General features: G+C 43.6%; 1 protein-coding gene across 3 annotated transcripts in view; it reads right to left on the bottom strand.

The window, feature by feature from the left end:
• Positions 1–5,710: 5,710 nt before the first annotated feature.
• Positions 5,711–23,036, bottom strand: part of RNF152 (ring finger protein 152) — a 69,821-nt gene continuing 52,495 nt past the window's right edge. For all 3 annotated transcript variants that reach the window (XM_066246514.1, XM_066246512.1, XM_066246513.1), the window contains one exon: positions 5,711–13,913. In XM_066246514.1, the coding sequence (XP_066102611.1) occupies positions 13,152–13,763 (612 nt within the window). In that variant the 5' untranslated portion in view covers positions 13,764–13,913 and the 3' untranslated portion in view covers positions 5,711–13,151. The remainder of the gene's footprint in view (positions 13,914–23,036) is intronic.

The following is a 23,036-nucleotide window of genomic DNA, read 5'->3' as shown; positions in this document are numbered from 1 at the left end:
GAAAATAAATAAAAACCAACAACTATCTTCCTTGGGAAAGGCTAAGGCAGCTGGGTTGAAACTTCAGGAGGGACCAACACTTTACTTTGAAATCAACGTTGCCGTTCCTGAATGTTGGAGGATGAGGCAGTCTCACCAGATGAGATCGAGGCCATTTCTTGGTTGGCCCACAGGACACGAGGAAGAAGATGAGCTTTGTCCTGAATGGTGGGGACAGGGAAATCTAATTTAACAGGGAACTTAACTGTGCAATGGGGACTTGTGTTTAAAATACATAAAAACTGATGGAAACTCATGAAGTGCAGGTAGTCCTTCTATAGCCAGTGAGTGTATCTGAAAGTACATTATCACAACTACTGATTTCATTCCCCGAAATTTATATTTCTATGGAAGTGATGCTCTGTGAAATGGAAAAATAAGTTATTTTTAATTTATGGGTTTTTGCCCATGTTCGTAAATTCCTTTGTTTGCGTGGACCTCTAGGAGTGGTTCTCAAAGTATTGCCCCTCTGGGGGGCCAACAGGTCTTCCTCATGGGTTGCCCTCACCCCAATCCCTGAGCTCTTTCTTATGTGCTCAAATGAGATGAACTCATTGATAATAACTGCCTACATATGTTTTGCTAAATTTGGTAGTTTTAGACTAACATGAATGCTTTTTAGAGTTTAGGCATGGCTCCAATCCAGTATTTTACTAATTCAGTATGTTACTAACATTGCAAGACTCCTACTGCCTGTGTGCTCATACGCATAGCTGAATGCGTATATTTGGAGCAGGGATAGATTCATCCTCAGTGCTGCCTTGAATGATCATGTTTTTTTTAATTGCTGCTCTTCTTGCTTCTTAATAGTAAATTACTGTTAGTTTCTGTTGTCATTATCAATTTAGTTTGTTGTGGGTTGTTTTTAACCCCACAGTATGTACTAATGAATATTTATAAATTTTTAGGCTATAATTTTCCTAAACTACTCTAGTATGTACGCACTGTACTCAAGTCTGACTCACCCACACCCTTCTGACTAAAGCAGATGTATACATATATCCCCCCATAATTTGCTAATATGGGAACATTTTACTAGTAATGTGTGCAGTGCATGGAATTTGGGCATGCAATTTACTTACATTCCACCATCAAGGTAAATATAACACAAGTACTAAGTTATTTTACATTTGTACAATATTGTTTTAAAATTAAAAAACAAACATATGAGCTAATGGGTTAATTTTATAAAATAAATTATAAGCACTTAATTTTTATTTTTGCCAGATTTTGGTGATCTGGCGTAAGACAAAATTGCGAATCATTATTCAAGGTCAGTAGTCCCCAGACTGTGTTCTTCCAGGTGTTTTACAGGTGTTCTGCAAATAATGGATTCTTTACCCAGGAAAGTTGGGAGGAAGGGTGTGTGTGTTGTGTTCCCCTTGTAGAGATCTGCAAAGACCTTTAGCATATTATAATAGTTAATTTTATGTGTCCACTGAGTTAGGTCACTATACCGATATTTGGTCAAACACTATTCTGGATGTTGCTGTGAAGGAGATTAATACTGAAATCAGTAGACTCTGAGTACAGTAGACTATTCTCCATCGTGTGCATGGGCCTACTTAGTCAGTTGCAGGTCCTAAGAGAGAAAACCAACTTCTGCAGAGGAAGGGGATGCAGCCACAGATGGCCTACAGATGTCAGCTACAATATCGCTCTTGTCTGGGTCTGCATCCTACGGGCCCACTTCAAAAATTTTGCGTTTACCCACCTCTACAATTACGTGAGGCCATTCCTTAAAATAAATCTCTCTGTGGATGATAGAGACATAATACATAGATAGATACAGAGATATATAGATACACAGATACATAGCTATATATAGACTATGTATGATATATGTATATGTGATAAAATACAAGATATATACTCTATATTAGATCTTATGTATAATAAGAGGACACACACAAACACACACATCCTATCAGTTCTGTTTTTCCAGAACTTATACACATGTCAATGTGTTTTATTTACCCACAAAACCTGAGACAGAGTTACCTGTACCCTATGTTAGCCATATCGGACTCGAGGTCCACCTGAGTCAGAAACTGACAGCATAAGTTTTGGAACAAAAGGTTCCACGTGTCCTTTTCTCTGCACATGGCATAAGCAGAGGAAAATAATCCCATGTTATGCAAGCACAATGGACTGAAATGGCCATTGTGGCGCTGGCCTCACAGGTAGTGATGTCTGATGAAAATATGTTCCAGTGAAATAGACCCCGTACTGTGCTTTTGTGAAATGCTCCTTTGTGGATATTCTTGGGGACTGGAGAGACATACTGAAATGTCACCCACTGCTGTGGAACACTGCACAATGCAATGCACGGATGGCAGGGAGCCCGACAAGAAAGGCTAGCTCTGTCTCCTAAAAGGCCCCATGCCTCCTTTGTCTCTTGTTGTCCCTTCTCAAATGTGTTTCTTCAGATGGTCCTCACTGGTCCCAGTTCATCCGTCAGTTTTCATCCCAGAAGCCATTTCCTCCAGAAAGCCTTTCTGACTATAAGCCCACCCTGAGCCCTCTGGTCTGCCCACCTGTTTCCTGTTCAGGGCATCCAAACACCACGCCCCCCTCACTGGGTGGGACATAAACATTGTTTGTCCCCTTCAAGACTGGAGGCCGTAAGAACGGGGGAAATTCCCCCCTTGTTAGTCTCTGCAGCCCTCCTGCCTGGCAGTCAGTGGGAACTCCAAGTGACTGAGGAAGGAACTTTCTTCTCCCTAATTTTCCTCATGATTTTATGTAACTTATCCTTTCTTTGTAGCCAAATCCAGGTCCTTTTCTATACTCTGATCTCTAAAATCTTCACTCTTTTGACTTTAAAAAAACTCTGTGCCAAGAGTCCGTAAAATGTTCATGTGTGTGTGTGTACATATGTGTGTACGTACACACACATGCATGTGCGCACAAATACGTACATCTATACATTCACTCACTCTTGAAAAATAATAAAAACAACCATTTGTCGAGCACAGTAGTGTGAAGAGAGGTGGGGAAGGCAGGGGGCCGTCAGTATGTGGAATGGGAGAGATGGATTCCAATTACAGCTGTATCATTTTAGGGGCCAAGGAAAAACATGCCCAAGTTCCCAAACTTATAAAAAGGAAAGAGAGGCTAAGCCTACTTCTCGGATCGGTTCCTCCTTCCAGGTGCCATTAACCCAGCCCTGGTGCTACATTTCCTTGTGGACACTGAAAATGGGTTTCTCTTCCAAAAACTAACACTGGAAACAAAAGTATCAAGAAAAATAAGCCTGACCAGGCAGTGGCGCAGTGGATAGAGTGTTGGACTGGGATGTGGAGGACCCAGGTTCCAGACCCTGAGGTCACCAGCTTGAGCGTGGCTCATCTGACTTGAGTGAAGCTCACCAGCTTGGACCCAAGATCGCTGGCTTGAGCAAGGGGTTATTCAGTCTGCTGTAGGCCCACAGTTAAGGCACATATGAGAAGTCAATCAATGAACAACTAAGGTGTTGCAACGAAAAACTGATTGATGCTTCTCATCTCTCTCTGTTCCTGTCTGTCTGTCCCTACCTATCCCTCTCTCTGACTCTCTCTGTAAAAAAGAAAAGACAAGAAAAATAACTCATTGGGAGATAGGCAAGCTTTCGTTTTAGACAATTTGGCCAAGTACTTGGAGGGAGGTGTGTATGTAAGGACTGAAGGCGAGGGTAGCACCCCGGGACATGGGGCCAGGCCCCACCCCCTCTCTATGCACCCTGCAAGGTCCCTGCTGGACCCTCAGCTACTCCCAGTTGGTCTGCCTCTGCAGGGAGGGCTTAGACCAGTGGTTCTCAAAGTGTGCATCCTAGAAGATTTCCAGGTGTGCCCTATGGTCTTCCAGAGAAATATGTGCCTGTTGGGGACCAAAAAACCAACAGGGTTTTTGGAGTTTAGATTTTAGGGGAACAAAGGTGTGCGGAATTGGCTGTAAGCTGATGGTCTGCCCAACCCCCCACCTCACTTGCCTGATTAGGTTGCAAAGCTGTGGAGCTGGATTGTTTACACTACCCCCATGTTTCCCTGGAAAGACTGGAGGCAAGTTTCTTCTATCCTTTGTTTGGTGTCAAGTTAAGATGATATGTATGGTGGGGGTTTTCTGCACTCAACACAATTAAGAATAAAAATAGAGGAATTCTTCAATGCATTAATGAGAAAATGAGAATTTGCTTTTCAAATATATGCCCAAACATTGAAGAAATTGCTAGGGACATATCAGGCTCATGTGTTTCATAAACACAAGAATGAAAAAACTTAACACATTCGTAGCAAGACCTGCCGAATTTACTAAATCTTACTAAGAATGTATCTATATATATAAAAAGACAACATTTTTGTCTTCTTTTTATCTTTAACCCCTCTTTTTTATGAATTCTAAAAAGCATAATTCAAAAACTGTAACATAAAAATGTTTAATGTCAGAATAAATTTAATTTTGTTGTATTTATTTTGTTTAATTACCATAAAAGCACACTTGGATTTTATATATTTTCTTTAATATTCAGCTTAATTATTATAACATATTTCTCAGAAACTTGTATATAGTGCGCCTATAATTATTTGTAGGATTTTAAATGCACCCCGACTTCAAAAAGTTTGAGAACCACTGGCTTAGACAGACAAGGTCGTGGAGCCCACATGCTCAGCCTCTCCTTCCACCTCCCTCCCAGAGGCAGAAAGCCTGCGCCAGCCAAACAGTGCCATCTGAAGAAACTGCCACAGGGGGTTATTGCCAGACAGACACACATGTAGGATTCTGTCACAATCCCCTCTCCTTGGCCCTGGTCCCCATTACGTCTATAGAGAGAAGTCCCCTCCAATCCAGTCCTGGCACGGAAGACCTAAGTCATCTCTAGCTGACAGGAAAGCTCCAACATGAGCAAGCAGTTCTCGAGCAGTAAGAGGATCTTGACCCCTGCTCCCACTCGGGAACAAGGAGATCTATACCAGAACTTCTAAAATATGCTAAATACATGTTTACACCTTCAAAAATCTGGGCTCCCTATCACAAAGCTTCATTTTGGGCACAAGAATTGCATATTGAATCATAGTAACCACTCACTTTTTAAACTATGGGGATTATGTTTTAATTTCCCAGAGAGACAGAGGATGCTTACCCTAGCGTCCACGCATACTAAATCATTGACAACCCCTTCGTTAGAATTAGGCCTCCTGCTAAACTGAATTGCAATTCCTTGGCATGATCCAGAGTTATCGAAAGACAGGATGCTTTATATCAAAAACAGCTCTCGTGTTCCATTATGAAAATGGTTATTGAAGGGCACCTTTCCAGACAGAGCTGAGGCAGGTCACACTGCCTGTCACTACCCACGCGTCAAGTTATTCTCCACTGGGTACAACAATGGTTCACCTGGAGCCGGACACATATTGTATCATTTCTAAACAGCAGAAGATAAAGCTTGGACCACTAGGAGCCACAAAATACCCAAGTTGCAAAACCATGCTTGGGCTTACTCGTTACATATGCACTCTTTGACTTCTCAGAGGAGCTATTTGAAGGTCACCTCCACTTAAAATCTTTGGCTTGGGAGCTCCTTGTTGCTTTATTACCCTAGTCTATTAAAAATTCTTAGAGTAGCCGATGGTGAAAATTCCAGTTGTTTTTTTTTAAATCTCTATGGAGGGGAAAAGAAAACCCAATGCATGAGTCTGTTTGAAATCATTTTATGAATTTTAATCATAGCAAATGTGTTTTAACAGTAGTCATAAAATCAACATTGCCACATGTACAAAGGACAAGACACCAGTTTGGCATACAAAAATACCATATATTAAAAGTGGGTTCATTGGAAAAACTCAGGACTTGCTAAGACACCATCTACAACAGAGAGAGCGAGCAAGAATGCTTTTAAGACATTCAGATGTATCAACAGCAGCACAAGATCCCCCTTATGAAGTCAATATTTGGCAACATTGGGATAATATTTCCTACACAGCCCGGCAGCTCATTTATATCTGTCAGGCGATTCAACCCTGTAAAAGAAAAGCTCCTAAAATAAATAATCCACATAATTATAAATGAAACATGTCAAGGACTTGAGTCAACAGCTTCCAAGCAGCATTAATCCAGCCATTTGACTGGTGTGTTCGTTATCAAGAGGGCCAGGGCACCTGCCAGTGAAGCCGTCATGGCAGGAACCCCGGGTAGCAGCTGCACGGCTGATGTTGGGAGTTCAAACCACCCCACGTTGAAACCAACCTCTCCACCTGCAGCTGTCCAGCGAGGCAAACAGGAACCAAAAAATAGTAATACATGACAACCACCAGGATAGAAACGGAAATATTCTCAAACGAGTCTCCCCAGGACTACCAACCCTAGTACAGTTAGGATCCACCCATAGGTACCAGCGTTGCGTTCCAGGGTAAGAGGGTGTCATTGGAGTCTGTCTGTGACTCAGCAACCAACACTAGAGCAAGCTCTGAAACTGCCCAGTGTGCTGACAACCCGGGGGACCTCTTTGGATCCTCTCCTCAGCTGAGCACATTGCCCATATTCAACGTCAACATCCTGCCTTGACTTTGGTAGGCCACCCTGGAATGACAATGAGGGCTTGGCCATTGTTCCCGACTGGTGTGTCTCTTTCCCAGCTGGCCTCTGCCATGACTGACCTCCAGCTCCACCCAGTTTGTTTTGGAACTCTAAGCCCATGACAGGTTCCCTTCCCTTTCCTGCCACTATTTTCTCAGTCTCGGGGCAGATCTGTCCACCGTTTACTATGGACCCAAGGCTACATCTCCACCTCTCCCGCACGGATCTACTTAATTGTTGGGTTGTCTCTCCGCCAGGAAAAACCGAGCAGGAACTGTCTGAAGCAAGGGTAAGATCCCGGCTACCGCGCCCTCCCCCTATGTAAACAGAAACGACAGACATGCCAGCTTGTGCCCCTTTAAGGGGCATTTGCATTGGCCTCACCTCTCGCCTTCCTCACTGCCCAGGCCTCTTCCCCATCACTGAAAATTCTGCATTCTCACAAAGCAAGTGTCAAATTAAAAACTGAGCATACCTTTGGAAAGCTTGTGTTAGGCTAACCCAATAGTTCACACTCCAGGGAGACCACAGAAGACTGTCACAAGGGTGACAAACCCTACATCCTGCCAATGATAAGTTCAGAGCAGTGTTCTAGAAGGACAGGAACAGCTATAGAAAACACTCCCAGGAAAGCAAAGATAATACATGCTATTGCAGACTTCAAGAAACCCCTTCCCCAGTACTTTGCCACAAAGATTACTGATTGTCCCTAAAAAGACTATAATATGAATTGTATCAAAAACCTTAGACTAGAATAATAAAGTCTAGCTAACGAGATGAGTGTTTTCAAGCACCACTATACAATAAGAGAGATATACACAGTGGGATACCCCAGGCAGTGAATCCTGAAAAAAAAAAAAAAAAGTCACTGGCTTGACTGTGCCAGGAAACTTGTGCAGAAAAATCAGAGCCATGTTCTAAGAGTTCAGGGAAAATGGTGCTCTACCCGTGACCCCTAGGGCAGAGGCCACACAGGAAACCCTCTTTGGAAGACAGAAATGCCTCACCTGCTTACTTTCTTCAATCATCAATAGCTTTCCACTAAAATGTATGCAGAACCCACCTCTTCATATATTTGAAGTCTTGACTTTAGTTACATAGACATGCACAAAGGTGGATGGTTTGACATAATGTGTGCAGCCAATAGAATTTGTTAAGCTATTAACATCTACACTCAACATTATATAACTCACAAATTGGAAAATGGGACGAACAGCATTTTCACTCAATTTTTTTTAAAACTCATCTTACTGCTAACTCATGTATCTACATCTATAGCTATACCTATCTGTGAATCAATTGTTGGTGGAAAAAAAATCAACGGCTTGAATATCCTACTTATTTTTAAGAAATGTTTCATGGTTAACAAAATTCAGCAACTGATGGATCACTTTTGAAATAGACTATTTTCAAAAACAGTTACTGAATTCTCCAGACTGTCTCCTTCTTCTTTGGAGTTTGTTTTGGTTTCAACAATTATTTCATGCATGATATTTTACTGAAAATGATGGAAATGGTAAGGAACAGATCCTTTCTTCTAGGTCAAGGATGACAGAGCAACTGACTGATGACTCCTCTTGTGTGGAAACGAATGCTGACGGGTGACAGCACCCTTTCCCTCAGAGAAGACAAAAATTCAAATCTTTTGCATATCATTCCTCTCACACCAACAACCTCTGGACCCCCACCTTTCTCGTAAGCCTAAAGAAAAACTATCATTTTGGCAAAAAAAATATTTTTTTTGTAGTAGTTTTTAAAAACAAGCTAAAAAAGAACAGTCAATGCTCATTGGTGAGTTCCAAGAGAGGGGAAGTCAACCCAATTCTGCTGAAAGGAAGCGCGTGCACTTGGTGTGCATTATATTAAAAACAACGAAGGCCAGACGAACCAACTTTGACAAAGCACGGGTTTTCAAATAAAGCTATGGGAACCCTTTTAACTAAAAATCCAGCCTGGAATAACTACTGTACTATCAGGAAGAGTCTGATGTTTCTTTATAAAACTGAATTTTCTGCTTCTGTTGACTCAGTTAAAAAGCAATTTTAGTAACTTCACGGGCAATGTTTTTTAATGTAAAAAAAAATGTCTTTGTGTCAGGCTGCTAAAAAAACCAAATAAGACTAAACTAATGTCAAATCTGTCTCTAAAAACAGTACCCATGTTTTAGTCTGGCAAGTGAAAGATGATGCCCACGGATGCCCACACCCCACACAACGACAAGCTGGCAACTCCGAGGGCAAACGGGAGCACTCTGCGAGCACTGACAACCGTGTGCTAACCGTCCTCACACCTTGCTAAAGCTAGTGCTGATGCAGCAGTGCCGTCTGGGTAAAATGTTGGAAGTGAAGAGGGGATTGCATTAGGCTTTTTTTTTCCTGTAACATTTTAATTTTGCCACAAGACCCTAAACACATTTTCACAGTTACAGGTCATGCGTAACTTGCAAGTCAAACGTTTTACAGCTACTGTCTAACTATTATTTTTGGACAAATAGGTTCACATGCAGCTAATGACCCCAGAAAAGGGGCTTCGTTAAGCCCTCTTTAAGCTTTACTGATTACTCCTTGACTCAAAGTATCTAAATGATGACCCACAGAGGGCAATCAATGAACTGTCATACTTGAGATCATGCACTTTTTAAGCCCAGAAAGGGTTATTTTAGCCAACTGCATGTTACAACTACTAAACCACAAGCTGTCTTCTCAGCCTCACTCACTGTTACTCCTAACACTTTGACACTAGACACCATTCATTGCACACCATCCAGAATTGCGCTGTCCAACGTTAGCCACTAGCCATGAGTGACTAAGTTTAAATAACTTAAAAATAAATAATAAAACATAAAATCCAGTTCTTCAGGCCAACTATCCCCATTTCAACTGCCCACCAGCCAATGTGGCTAGTATATTGGACTGCAGAGGTTACAGAGCACCTCCATCATCACAGAAACTCCTATTGAACAATGCCAACCTAGAAGATCCCCAGGGTTGCACCTGCCTAGATTAACCCTCTAGGGCAAGCGTCCCCAAACTACAGCCCAGGGAGCACCCTGAGGCCATTTATCCAGCTCCCTGCCGCACTTCCGGAAGGGGCACCTCTTTCATTGGTGGTTAGTGAGAGGAGCACTGTATGTGGCGGCCCTCCAACGGTCTGAGGGACAGTGAACTGGCCCCCTGTGTAAAAAGTTTGGGGACCCCTGCTCTACGGAGCCGACTTCAGTCCTGAGCAAGATTAAAGTTAATTATATATTTAGAGAAAATACCTTAGAGCCTTGTGATCATAAAGTATGATGGGAACTGAGAACTGATTGCCTCTTCATCACAACTTATGCCCCAGGTCATTGTACAAGAAAAATTTTCCAAAGAATGCTTTTTGATAGCCGACTTGACTCTACTTAACACAGTAAGCATTCTCTTGCTTATGTCAAGATCACTAATAAAGAAGAAAAAAAGTCATGCTTCTTAACAGTTTACTATTTACACAACACTCATTGTCCTTTACACAAAAGGGGAGGAGGGAGAACACCAATGGTTTGCAATTTAAAAAAGTCAAATCACATGGTTTTCTCATCCCTAATCAACCCTCCTTTCATTTCCCAGAGAGCTGGATGCCAACCAAAGTGAATATATAAAACCTACAAAAAAAGAAAAAGAAAACCTCAAAGCAAGAGTTGAGTCAGTAGAGGGTCTCCATTTACCCTGAAAAAGATCACACACAGCCCAACAGAGACGTCGGCCCCCCTGGGAAGGAGACGAGGAAACCGCAGTGCCAACTGCGAACCTCCCTTTTGCTGCAGACTCCAAAACTGCTTTGGACCTCAACGTGGGCCTCAACAGACTCTCTACAAAATGAAGCCTCTAGGGGTGGCTTTCAACTCTTAACATTCTGTGCTTTCAGTTGTGGTTTTTTGTTTGTTTTCCCATGGATGTGCCATTGTAAATTCTGACTGACTGTGTCACTGGACTTTGGTCGCACGGGGTGGATGAGTTGTTAAGTGTTGTGGGTCAGTGCCAGAAGAGGCCTGAGCAAGGGGTGCACCAAATTCCATTGAAGCATCAAGTCTATAAAAATTCTGTCTGGCAGGCTGAGACATCACACACACACACACACACACACACACACACAGTGCACACCCTAACAAACTCAAACAGTGCTTCTTATGTCAGTAAGATTCTCACAGAAAACTCTGGTTTTGGCTGTCATTGTTACCCTAAGTTGCAAAGTCAAGAATCTACTATGGAGCTGATTAATTTTGTGCTGCTTAATTGCAGCTCTAACATCGGATTGTTTCTAAGTAAAAGTTACGTGAATATTTTTACTCAATTATTTTTACACCAAGAAACACAGGGTGCTGTACTGTCACACACGTTAGTGTCTGTATATAACCTACTTAACACATAGAAGTCTATCAAATACTACACTACACAGTCACTTTTTCACTGTACATAAACATATCTAAATTAACTGGAACATAGCATGGCTTAAAATTGCAAGGGTAAAGTCCATTTGAAACCTAGTGCTCTTAACACATTTCTGTGGGGTTCCCCTTCCCCCACCAGGAATAGAAATTAGGTCAGACATGCATTACCAGCAGCCTGGTTGAGTTTGAGAAATTGACACTAACCCAACAGTATATTATGTTACATAATAGAGGATAGCATTCAGCTAATATGCTACCTAAATTATTAATACCAAATAAATCCTAGATTTGTTGTATAATGCCCAATAGCTTACACAATAAAATGGCATTTTAACCTAATTTCTAGTTTGAGCTTTCAAATACATTTCCTAAAGGTCTTATGAAAAATTTGCAAGATTTGAAAAAAACCAGTTTGTATTTTTATATTGAATCCTCAACACTCATGAATACTGTTCGCTTTGGATTGTAGTCATTATATTGTCAGTTTATCTCATGTAATTTCCATCACTTAAAGGTGCATATTTTGTGCTGTTGGAAGGTGAGAGTTAGCGTATAGGGAAATTAAATTGTCTCCATCTTATAGGGTTATTTCAAAGCTTGCTTTTTTGGAACCAGTTACTGCTTCTCTCTCTCTCTCTCCCCTATTTTCAGGGATTCAATGGAACAAAACATATACATTTATGAGAGAAGTTCCTGTCACACACCACTTGCTTCAGGAATTCCATAAAAGAATTTAAAACTGTACAACTCACAGCTATTTCTGCATGCAGCATATCCAGGCATTAGAGATTTATCACTTAACACAGCAGATCCTTCTCCAAGAGCACACTTAAGAATACTTGAGAATCGGGGATGAACTGGTCCGTTGGAATTGAGAAGGTGCGTTTCTGGTTTACCTTGCCACTTTTCTCAGTAAAAACAAACCTCAAAATACAAGAGATATTTCTACATCTACAAGAAAAGGAAACTGCAATTCTGAATTATTTGACTCTCAGGGAACTAGCTATCAAAGTGGCAGTCCAGGTTCGCCACCAATTAACAACACTCCTGGCTATCACATGGCCCCAAAACTTGGAGAAAAGACAAGATTCTGTTCACCTACATTTGTGCCATACAGAATACAGGACTTGAATACACAGAAGAGGAGCAAGTGTCAGAAGTGACGAGTGTGTGACATCTCATTGGGTGGGTCCTGGCACCCATGTGTGGCCACCGTTTCAGACCCTGGACTCTTTTGTGCTCACCACGTCTAACTACCAGGATTCTTCTGAGTGGATTCAAAACCTGAGGTAAATCAAACTGCGTGCACACACACGCACGCACACACACACACACAAATATACACTATTTACATTTAAAATTCTTCTTTTATGAGATGGCTTGAGAAAAATTGGCATGTAGTTTTTCCTGTGGGATTAGGCATCTCTCATTCATTACTCAGTTTATTGCCCCGCCTGTTGGGTTTTCAATTTAATAAACACATATTGAGCTCTAATTACAAGGGAAGGAACATGAAGGAACATGAAAAAACACAACACATTGGAAACACTTGTTCAAATAGCTTCTTCTTTAAAAAAAACATAACAGATGGTCCACTGAACTTATCTTAATTCGGGTGCCACTTAAAAAGTATAAAAAGCCTTAGCAACTGAATGAAGACTGGGTCTCCTTTTAAAAATGAAAGAAGCCAGCATGGCAGGTCATGGCTGACTTTGTACACGGATTCTCAGGTTGAATTCTACTTGTATACACAGCATCTCTGTTTTAATCTACCACATTTGGAGAAGATCACGTTGTATGCACTGGCACAGCTTGACATCTAAGTAGAAGAGGTCTATTGCGTCACGTGATTTGAAAACTCAGAAATTACAGTCCATTTAGTAAATGACGATGAGGGTGCATGCAATCATCTTCGAAGCTGCCGCCATCGGTCCTCAGGGCAATCTGCCTGGCATCTGTACAAGACCTCGCCTCCTACCCTCCGTGTGTCTGTTTGTCTTGGGTTAATCAAGAGGCAGCCGAGAGGCCAGCCCTTGGCACCAAATGATCAGCGTCACCCCCATCTTCTCACCTCGGTCCCGTCACCAACACCTGCTCAACCCTTAGTTGGCACCCATGCGAGACGTCCCTGCAGGGCTCTTCAGCCACAGGATATCACAGTGAAGCGCTTAGAGATGCAGGACATATTGTGGAGCACAATGCCCAGGAGGAACACCAGGACACAGGCCACCAAGATCACAGTGCACACCCCGGACCAGGTGGAGCTCTTCACGACACCCCGCCTGTCTTGCTCCTCCTCGGCCGCCTCCTGGGGAGCCCCACCTTGCAGGGGCTGCTGCTCCGGAGGGATGGTCACCACGGTGACAGACTTCTGCTGGCTCCCGGGCAGCAGGCGGCAGCCCATGTCGCCGGGCAGCAGCGCCCGCTCCTTGGAGATGGGCAGGGGCAGCATGTAGCACCCGTTGCTGGGAAGTTTGATGAAGACCGGGGTGTGCTCAGAGGCGTGCGGGATGGCGATGACGGCGAGGACCTCGGGGTCGTCGGGGAGCTGCGACACGGAGAAGCCCGGGGGCAGCTTGGTGATGCCACGGCACCAGGGGCACCGCACGTCCTTCTGGCTCGTCCTCATCTGCTGCAGGCACACCGAGCAGCAGGTGTGTTTGCAGTCCAGCAGCTTGGGCCTCCGCCGGGGGCTGTAATAATTGAAACAGATCTGACATTCCAGCAGAGAATCTTGGGAGAGTGTCTCCATCGTGGACCGGGAGCAGGAAGGTCAAGGCCAAGGGGAGGAAGCTTGTCCACAGTGACCACCGCTCTGGCTTCTTCCTTCTTTAAGTCTTTCCAAAGGCGAGAGGTGATCAGGGAGCTCACAGGCATCTAACATACACAGGTGTGTTCATCTCTGAAGGAGACAAAAAATGCACACAATGTTAATTACTGCCAACAAGCTAAGATGTCAGCATGTATGATGGATTTGTGCCACTGCTCAAAAATTTGGACAATAAGTCAAAAACATAAAAATGTCCCACTCATGTGACTGTAAGGTTCTCATAATGTCCAGAGGCAGGTGGATGACTCGTCTCAGACAGCTTGTCATTACGAATACTTGGCTCATTTCTAAAGAAACCAATACTTCTGCAGTACACAATGCCCCCATAATTTGTAAAAGGAACACGGGTTATTCTTCTAATAAACTGGAGAAATTTTCTTGCTTCCTGTAAGTTTGTAGCATTTTCTAAAAGTAAATTTCCTTCCTTCGATCTTTTGACCTTCTTTTCCTGACTCTACTTAACCTCTAGTCGCTGTTCACTGCCAAATGCAGGCAACGTTATGATCTAGGTACTTCGTGTAACTAACTTGCCACTGTTACGGGTCAGGACTGTTCCTCTCCCATGGGTCCTTAGGGTGATGCCAAGAAATCACAAGCAGGCATCTGTTACCTTTTCTACCAAATCATCTGAACCAAGATAATTCTTGTCAATTAGTTTTAAAAGACATAAAAACAAGACAAGACACACACACAAAAAGATAACATCAACAGCAAAACCACCAGTGGCAATGAACCTTCAGGCACCAGGGGTCACAATGGCACACGGGATCACAAATATTTTTCAGGCAGTTCTATCAGTTTCATTCCTATGTAGGCTTGAACCAAGTAGTTGGCCATAAGCAAAAACTATTAATTAACTGACCCTGATCAAGTACTATGCAGTAAAAAGGCTGTCAAGAAGACTAGTGGGCAGACTTCACTAAAACAAACAAACCAGCATAGTGTTAGCTTTCTGGTCTGGAGCAAAAGCAGGGTAATGCAGCACAGCTTTATGGGGGCTGGAGGAATCCCTCAGGGCCCCAGCAGTGTTGATAAAGGCTGCCCAACTCAGTTTCCTACTGAAAGCGTCCAAATTATATGTCTCTGGATGGAACCATGAGGACCTTGGAAAGAACTATTCAACCACGATTGCAGAAATAACTGCCAGTCCTAGAACCCTATCTATACCCAGAGACGGGGTCTAATGACACAGAAAAAGCTCTTTCACGTTTTTCTTAAAAAGCGAACTTTCTTTTTCTAACTTCCTTTGTGAAATGAAGAATGCATCCCACCCTTCACCTTCTTTGTGAAATTAAGAATGCATGCGACATACAGTGTGTCAAAATTAATAACACAAAAAAGTTTGAAGTAAAAAATAATCACTGATAATAATTAACAGCAACAAGCAAGAGAGCCACATGTTTTGGAAATTTTTTAGCTGTAGTAAGAGCACCTAAATTAAATTTATTAAAAGTAAAATAAAGTAATACAGCATTCAGAAAGTTCATTATCATAATCAACTGTTTATCCACTAATTCAAGGAATATTTATCGAATAGTTAAAATCTGGCCCTGGCCAGTTTGCTCAGTGGATAGAGTGCCAGTCCAGCATGCAGACACCCCGGGTTTAATCCCTGGTCAGGGCACACACAAGAAGCAACCACCTGCTTGTCCTCCTCTCCCTCTCCCCCTCTCATAGCCAGTGGCTAGACTGGTTTGAGCATCAGCCCGGGGCACTGAGGATAGCTTGGTTGATTCAAGCATCAGTGTCAGATAGGGGATGGGGGTGCATGCAGGAGTCTCTCTCTATCTCCCCTCCTCTCACTTTAAACAAACAAACAAAACAAATAAATAAGAGAGGTGATAGATGTGCTAATCAGCTGGATGGGGGGACCCCTCACAATGTATACATTTACCAAATTACCACAATGTACACTTTGAATATCTTACCATTGTATGTGTCAATTATGTTTCAATAAAGCTGCATAAAATATTTTTAAAAAATAAAGTACCTATTGGGTATCTGACACACAAACCCAGCTACTGTAGGATAGGAAGAAGACTCCTCTTAAGCAATGTAAAGTTGGGTAAGAACGAATGTGTCTTTTTTTCCTCCCCCATTCATTTTTTCACTCAAATTTTCATTGAATAGTTACCATGTGTCAAGTATGATGGTGTTAATTTTTGTTCCTTGTAGCTAAGACCTTGTTGCTGCCCATAAGAAACTCCCAGCCTAGAAGGGCTCACACAATTTAAAATACAAAGGATACATGCCACAAAGGAGCTGGCACCACAATGGCTCAGGGACAGACCTGGATGGCAGACAGAATTAGACGTGTGAAATCAGAGGACAGGTGCTCTTCAGGTCAGAAATCAGCCTGAGAAGGGGGGGGGGGGGCAGTTACAGACCTGTTTCTGCACTGCAGCTACAACACTGATGAGAGGACATTTTCTAACAAGAATAACTTAGAGATTCTATCTCTAAGAGCTTTATAGTTCCAGCTCTTAGGTTTAGGTTTTTAATATAGATACCTGTTATAGAATCACAGTTCTCACAGAACCTGCAAGCACCTTCCCATAGGCCCAGCCAGGAACAGCAGGTCCTACAGGGAAGGGAGAGATGAGCATAGCCACGCACAGATCAAAGGCCAAAGGTCACTGACTGAGGACAGCCTCGAGGGCCAGGCTGAGGACATGGGGCCAGCTACTGAGCCATGGGAAAACACCAGAAAGGTTAGGAGTATGAGAATGACTCACCAGGTAGCTATAGTGAGGACAGATTCAACAGACGTGCTGGGAGCTTGCATGATATCAGACAAGAGTAGCAAGTGATTGAAACAAACAGGGACAATGAGCATAATGAGATTCAAACTGCTGAAAGGTCTCGTGGAGGCCAAGTGGGATCTGCTGTGCACTCCAATGGGGCTGGAAGAGGGAAGAAGTCGAGTGAAGTGTGGAGAGGAGGGCGCTGTCATCAAGAGAGACAGGGAACACCGAGAGAAGGACGATGAGTTCTGCGTTGGCCATCTTCTACGTGAAGCGCTCAAAGATGACAGAAGTACGTTATTCAGGGAGATGTTAAGGAGTCAGCCAGCCGCTGAAAATGAGGGTGGGGGGCTGATATCACAGAAAGGAGGCATCAGCCAGAGACAGACAGATCAGAACAGAGAAGACCCTCAGGAGCACCTGTCTGTAAGCCCAGTTAAAAAGACAAATGAGGTCCATTAGGACAAAATTTACCAATGTATCCCAGGTAGAGCGTTCCGAGCAACATAAGGTTATGGAGAGTGAACACTGAGGAAAGACCTCGGGGTAGGGCTGGGTGACCGGGAGGTGGCTAGTATGGCTGACCAGTTTCCACAGGTCTGACAGAGTGTGGGGGCTGCTAGAATATAAGAATGAGTGACGCAGTGTGGGGCATGGGCATAACTCACAGGGAGGACAACCCAGGAACGCTTCTTTTTCTTTGCAGAATAGAGAAATTTGAGCCAAGAGGAGCCAAGGAGGCAGGCTGGGGTGCTCAGAGCCAGACAGTCAGGTGTGTGCCATCCAGGGCAATGACCACCGGCCCTAGGAACCAGCGGAGGTGGCGAGTGGAGCTTAGAAAGGGGAAGTGTGTGGGGAATGTGGAACAGAACAGGAGTCCCCAGTGTGTTAGTGACTAGGGTAGAATACTTTTAACTTTACACCCCAGATACTGAATTTGTTTTTTCTGAACAGAAACACAGGATTTGCTGATAAATATTGGCAAATTCTCTTATCTATTCTTACTGTTTAAGCCTATGGACAGTGATCAGGCCATGGTATTACAGACCACAGGGAGAGGGGGAGTTGTTGGGCAGGAAAGGATCAATCACGGAGCTATGGTGGCAGAAATGACGACGTTGGGAGGGATGGGGGGAAAAAAGTACAGATTGCTGCAACTTCATGAATTTGAAGAGCATTCCTTGACAACGGCCCGAAGGACAATCACCTCCAACACAGTCACCTTCAACATACACTGGGAACAATGTTTCATGACACCAATTTCTTTCTTAATCTTCCTTCTTTCCACATGATTTATTTTCCTTTCTTATAAAAACGTGGGAAGAAAGGGGCTTTGACCTCAAAGCATCTTGGGCCAAAGTCACTTAACCTCTGAGGGCCTGCTTCCTCACTGGCCAAGCGGGGGTGGGGAGCGGGGGGGTGGCTGAAGGTCACGTGAGTTCAGAGTCCATGGGCCGTCAGGTAGTGAAGGACTCCGTGCCAGTTCTCCCCTTCCTACCAACTGTCCTTACGCCGTGTGTGACCTGCCAAGAGGCATTTCCCAGCTCCCAAAGAACTGCCATTCTGAACTACTTGCCAGGATCGCAAGCTTTCTCCTTGGCCCTGCCCCAAGACCTGCCACACTGTCTTTTTTCCCCCAATAAAACCAACATGCAATTACTCATAAATTTATGCTTCAAGTAATGTTCATTTAATTGCTGTTGAGCTGTTAAAATTAGATTATACCACTCAACTTTCCAACTGCATCCAAGTACGCTCAAGCAAGGGCTTACCACACAGGCTGAACACAAAGGCAGAACGGCGGAACGGCCCCCGCCCCACCGCCCGGGCCACTCGGCCGGCGGCCCCTCTGATGCAGACCCTGATCTCTTCTATATTAAGCCAGCCGGTCCTGCATCCCCGTTTACTTTCTGGAGCATAACTAGTAATGATGATGATTAGTTAGGGAAAGAGAAGAAAATTTATGAGACTGTGGACCGAAGCTAATGAAGAATCATTCTTTCTCCCTTTCATCACAGACTCACAAGAGGTGAGCCAACTATCGAAGAAAGAGAAAGAAATGGAAACACGGTCGACGTTAGCGAGAGGAAACTCAAGAGCTCCTGGCCAAACGGACACGTACACACTGGCGACCGCTTTAGGGACTCGTGCCCAGCGAGACGGGACATGCGAATACTCCTTCAACTGAAAAGAAAAGAACCCTTGGCTGGGATCCGTAAGAACAAGGATATACTGAAATACTCTGGAACAACATTTAAATGTCACCATACTTTACCTTGAAGGAACCTAAAGTCAAGATCAAAGAGAAAAGCAGACCACAAAAAGGGGGGCCATTCATAAAATAATTATGGCTTACAGGATAGAACTTAGTTCAAACCCAGCTTCATAAAACAGTACTTAGTGTTTGTTGTGTAGATGATCAATTGTAGCACAGGCAGATAAAAGGCCTTGAATAACCATCGGGTGCGATACTAATGCAAGCCTTGGCTCTCAAGTACTTTTAAAAAGCGAATGAAGATGTATGTACGAGGGGTTAGAGTGATTCGGGGAACAAACTGTCGAAAGCCAAAGGGGTCTGTGTCGCTACCGCGGCCTGGGGCAGCAGATGTTGGACACTTTATAACATTAGATATTTTTACAAAATAAAATTTCTTTTTAAAAAACAACAACAACTGTGGTTTTAAGCATTATTACAAAAGGTGTGGGTATGATAAAGTATTCTCATGACTTGAGTAGCTGGTAAAAATCTCAAAGGTCTCCCACACTGAATTTTTATCATCTTAGTTGCTTTTAGAAGTCCAGGCATGAGGATAAAAAAAAAGCCAATGAAATAAATAATCCAGATAGTTTTATAATCTTTCATTCTTCTATCCTTGAAGACGTTTCATACATCCTGATTTAGATTTGCGACGGCAGCATTAACTAGGGGCCTCCCAACTGCTGCAGGAACCGATACTGACGCCACAGGGCTGACCTTGAACTGTCCCATCAGATGGTCTCCACGGGGACCTAAAAGTCCACAGCTGTATTGAAAACAACCTCAGCCAGGGAGGAAACCAGACACTCTTCTCTCATTCTGTTGAAATAGCACGTCTTTTGGATGCTGCCCATTTCCTTAATTATTCGAGAAAATGTGAATATTTGACGTGAGGTTAAACAAAATAACAACAATTCCACTTAATTTGGTGCTTCCGCTGGCAAGATTACTGAGTTATATCAAACCTTAGCAAACAGTGCGATGGGTGGCATGAAAGCGAGTGGCCTGGCAGTGACAGATGTCACTGACTTTTGGTCCTTTGGTAGCAGAGAGCAACCCATTCCAAGACACAATCATCTAATACACGCAGGGACCCAATGGTGTGACCATTGCCTTAGTTTGAACAGAAAGGCAGCAAATGCTGACAAATCTCAAACGAGAATTCCATCAGCCAGTCTCTATTTGTACCCGGGTTTTCTGTATTCGGCGGCACAAAGGATCCAGAAAGTGAAAACTATCACTTAAAAGTCTTTGGTGCCCATGGGGGCTGGGGCCGGGGATGGAGAACATGCTTAAGACACGACCCTGGCAGCCAGACATGCAGCACAGACAGAGATCAATGGAGTCACAGGCAGCAGCAGATCAGCCGGACTGCCAAGGTCAGTTGAGGGACTTGCCACACTACCCAGGCCTGGCCCTGCCAGCACTGCCCCCTGGGACAACCGCGGGCCCAATGGACCTGATCACAGTGTAGGTGACACCCCGTCTGCACGCGCCAATTCTGTTACTGCAAAGACACAGCTAACCAAGTCGCTGAAACCAAACCACGGTCTCCAGAAATGTCTTTACTCACAATCAGGAGGAAAGATGAATGGATTTCAGCCACCCTTAGTATAGTGATATGTATTTAAAAATCAAAGACTATTGGAATTTATTCTATTTAATTCCCAAGAAATTTAAGGTACATTTCAGTTTTGCCATGTGTGATGACAACCACTGGTTTTTGTTGGTTTGTTAGTTTTAATATCTATCAGATAATTGTTACTATTAGGAATCCAAAGATGAGGATTTTAGCTCTAATTCTGCCCTTAGGTACAGGGGTTACCTTAAGCAAGTCACCTCTTCATGCACCCCAGTGTCCTCCCCTGAGAGGACACAATTGGATGAACCTTAGTGTACCCTTCTAGTAGGTCATGACCTAAGTCCCTGGTCAGCAAACCGCGGTTCGCGAGGCAAATGCAGCTCTTTGGTTTCTTGAGTGCGGCTCTTCCACAAAACACCACGTGCGGGCACTACCTTGATAAGGGATGCACCTACCTATATAGTTTAAGTTTAAAAAATTTAGCTCTCAAAAGAAATTTCAATTGTTGTACTGTTGATATTTGGCTCCGATGACTAATGAGTTTGCCGACCAGGGACCTAAGTAATTGCTAAATACACTTCTGGGTTTCCGACAGTAAGACAAGAGCAGTCCAGCTGTTTGTTCTCCACTTACTATTTCTGATTGACAATTTATAAATACTATCTGTTAATGATTTCAGAGTGCACATGTAAAGGAATTCACTGCTGATGGGAATGTAAACTGGTACAGCCACTATGGAAAACAGTACAGAGTTTCCTCAAAAAATTAAGAATAGAGTCACCATATGCCCCAGCAATCCTGCTTCTGAGAACCTACCTGAGAAACTTGAAAACGTTTATTTGCCAAGATATATGCATCCCTATATTCACTGCAACGTTTTCTACAATGGCCAAGACATAGAAACAACTGAAGTGTCCTTAGACAGAGGACTGGATAAGAAAGAGGTGGTACATACGTACAGTGGAACACCACTTGACCATAAGAAAAGGTGAAATACTGCAGTTTGCAACAACATGGATGGACCTTGAGAATTTTAAGCTAAGTGAAATAAGTTAGTCAGAAAAAGCTAAGAACTAGATTCATTTCACTTACGTGTGGGATATAAAACTGAGACTCATGGACATAGTGTGATGGTGACCAGAGAGAAGGAGCTGAGGTGGAGGGTAAAGGGGACCAAGTCTGCGGTGACAGAAGATGGTTTGACTTCAGGTGGTGGCCACACAAATGCAATGTGCAGATCACATATCATAGAGATGTATCCTGAAACGTATATGATCCTGTTAACAGACATCACCCCATTAAATTTAATTTAAAAAGAATCAAACAAAATGTATATTTACACGAGATATTGGGCATCTAAACAAGTGAGAGACAACTAACACCAGAAGTTTCTTTCTTCTGCCTGTGGTTTAATGAAGGAGTCCAGCACTAACACCCTAATAGAAACAGCCACAACTCGGATTGTAGCAACCATCAAAAGGATAACTACATTATGCCTAATCAATAACCTTCTCAGATAAAGTAACCTAAATATGCTACTAGGCGGTCCCAACTCTGTAGAAAGGGAGCTGGCACAGGTGCCCAGCTCCTCTGGAGGCCAAGGTTACAGAGGCATTTAATCAGACATCTGCTTCATTCACCTTTACTTGCTTGGATCCCAGTGATGGTGAAGAAGGGGTGTGGGCAGCCATGAAAGCAGGGAAGAGACATAAAAGACTGTCAGGGAACCCCCAGGCTCCCTGGAGAGAAGGGATGATTAAAGATGCCTGCCACAAACCAGCACAGCTAGTAATTCCAGGTCCTGAGTGGGAACAGCATAGAATTTAAAAAAATAGGCTAACGAGAAAAAGGATGGGCTACGAGGTCACTTTGCAACGCAAGAGATAGCTTGCAAAAAGCGAGCCTCCACCCCCCCCCCCACCTGCTTTATTTATAGGGCAAAGTGAGGCCACTAGCAAATCAAAGAGATCATTAAAACAAAGTCACATTTCCAAGGCATCCCAAGAATTCTACCAACTGCAGGAATACCCCCCCCCCATACCTAACATCTTAACTTCACAAAAGAAAGGATAAAAAGAAATTGCCTCCAGTCTTTCTGAGGGACATGGGGGGGGGAGGATAGGAGGAGTATAAACAATCCAGCCCCACAGCTAGCATGATGGTGTGGGAAAAAATAGCCTTTAGCAACTTCACAGAACAAGTGAGGTGGGGGGTTGGGCAGACTGTCAGCTTACTGCCAGTTCCCCACACCTCTGTCCCCCAAAAATCTAAACTGCAAAGACCCTGTTGGCTTTTGGTCCCCAACAGATGCCATCAGAAAGACAGGCTGGGCAAAGGGAAAATGATCAATTACCCCAACTCTTAGGAGTAGGGGGAGAGCTGAGGAAACCGAGGAGTCAGGCATACAAAGTCAAGCCAAAGAAATGGCAGACAATCAAAAGTCCCAAGTCTTCCCAGTGGTTGGACACCTACCGTGGCAAAATACGTAATGGGAGGAAAGCAAATATTTCCTGGGAACCCGCTGTGTGCAGAGCATTGCTCAAGGCCCTGGGGACGCCCAGGCAAACAAACAGCCAACCTCAGGGAGCCTGGATGTGCATCCGTCTGCATAA

Source organism: Saccopteryx bilineata, chromosome 11 (genome assembly GCF_036850765.1).
Source record: "Saccopteryx bilineata isolate mSacBil1 chromosome 11, mSacBil1_pri_phased_curated, whole genome shotgun sequence".
Taxonomy (NCBI): Eukaryota; Metazoa; Chordata; class Mammalia; order Chiroptera; family Emballonuridae; genus Saccopteryx; species Saccopteryx bilineata.
The sequence above is the reverse complement of the archived record's forward strand: the minus strand, read 5'-3'. Positions and strand labels throughout refer to the sequence as shown.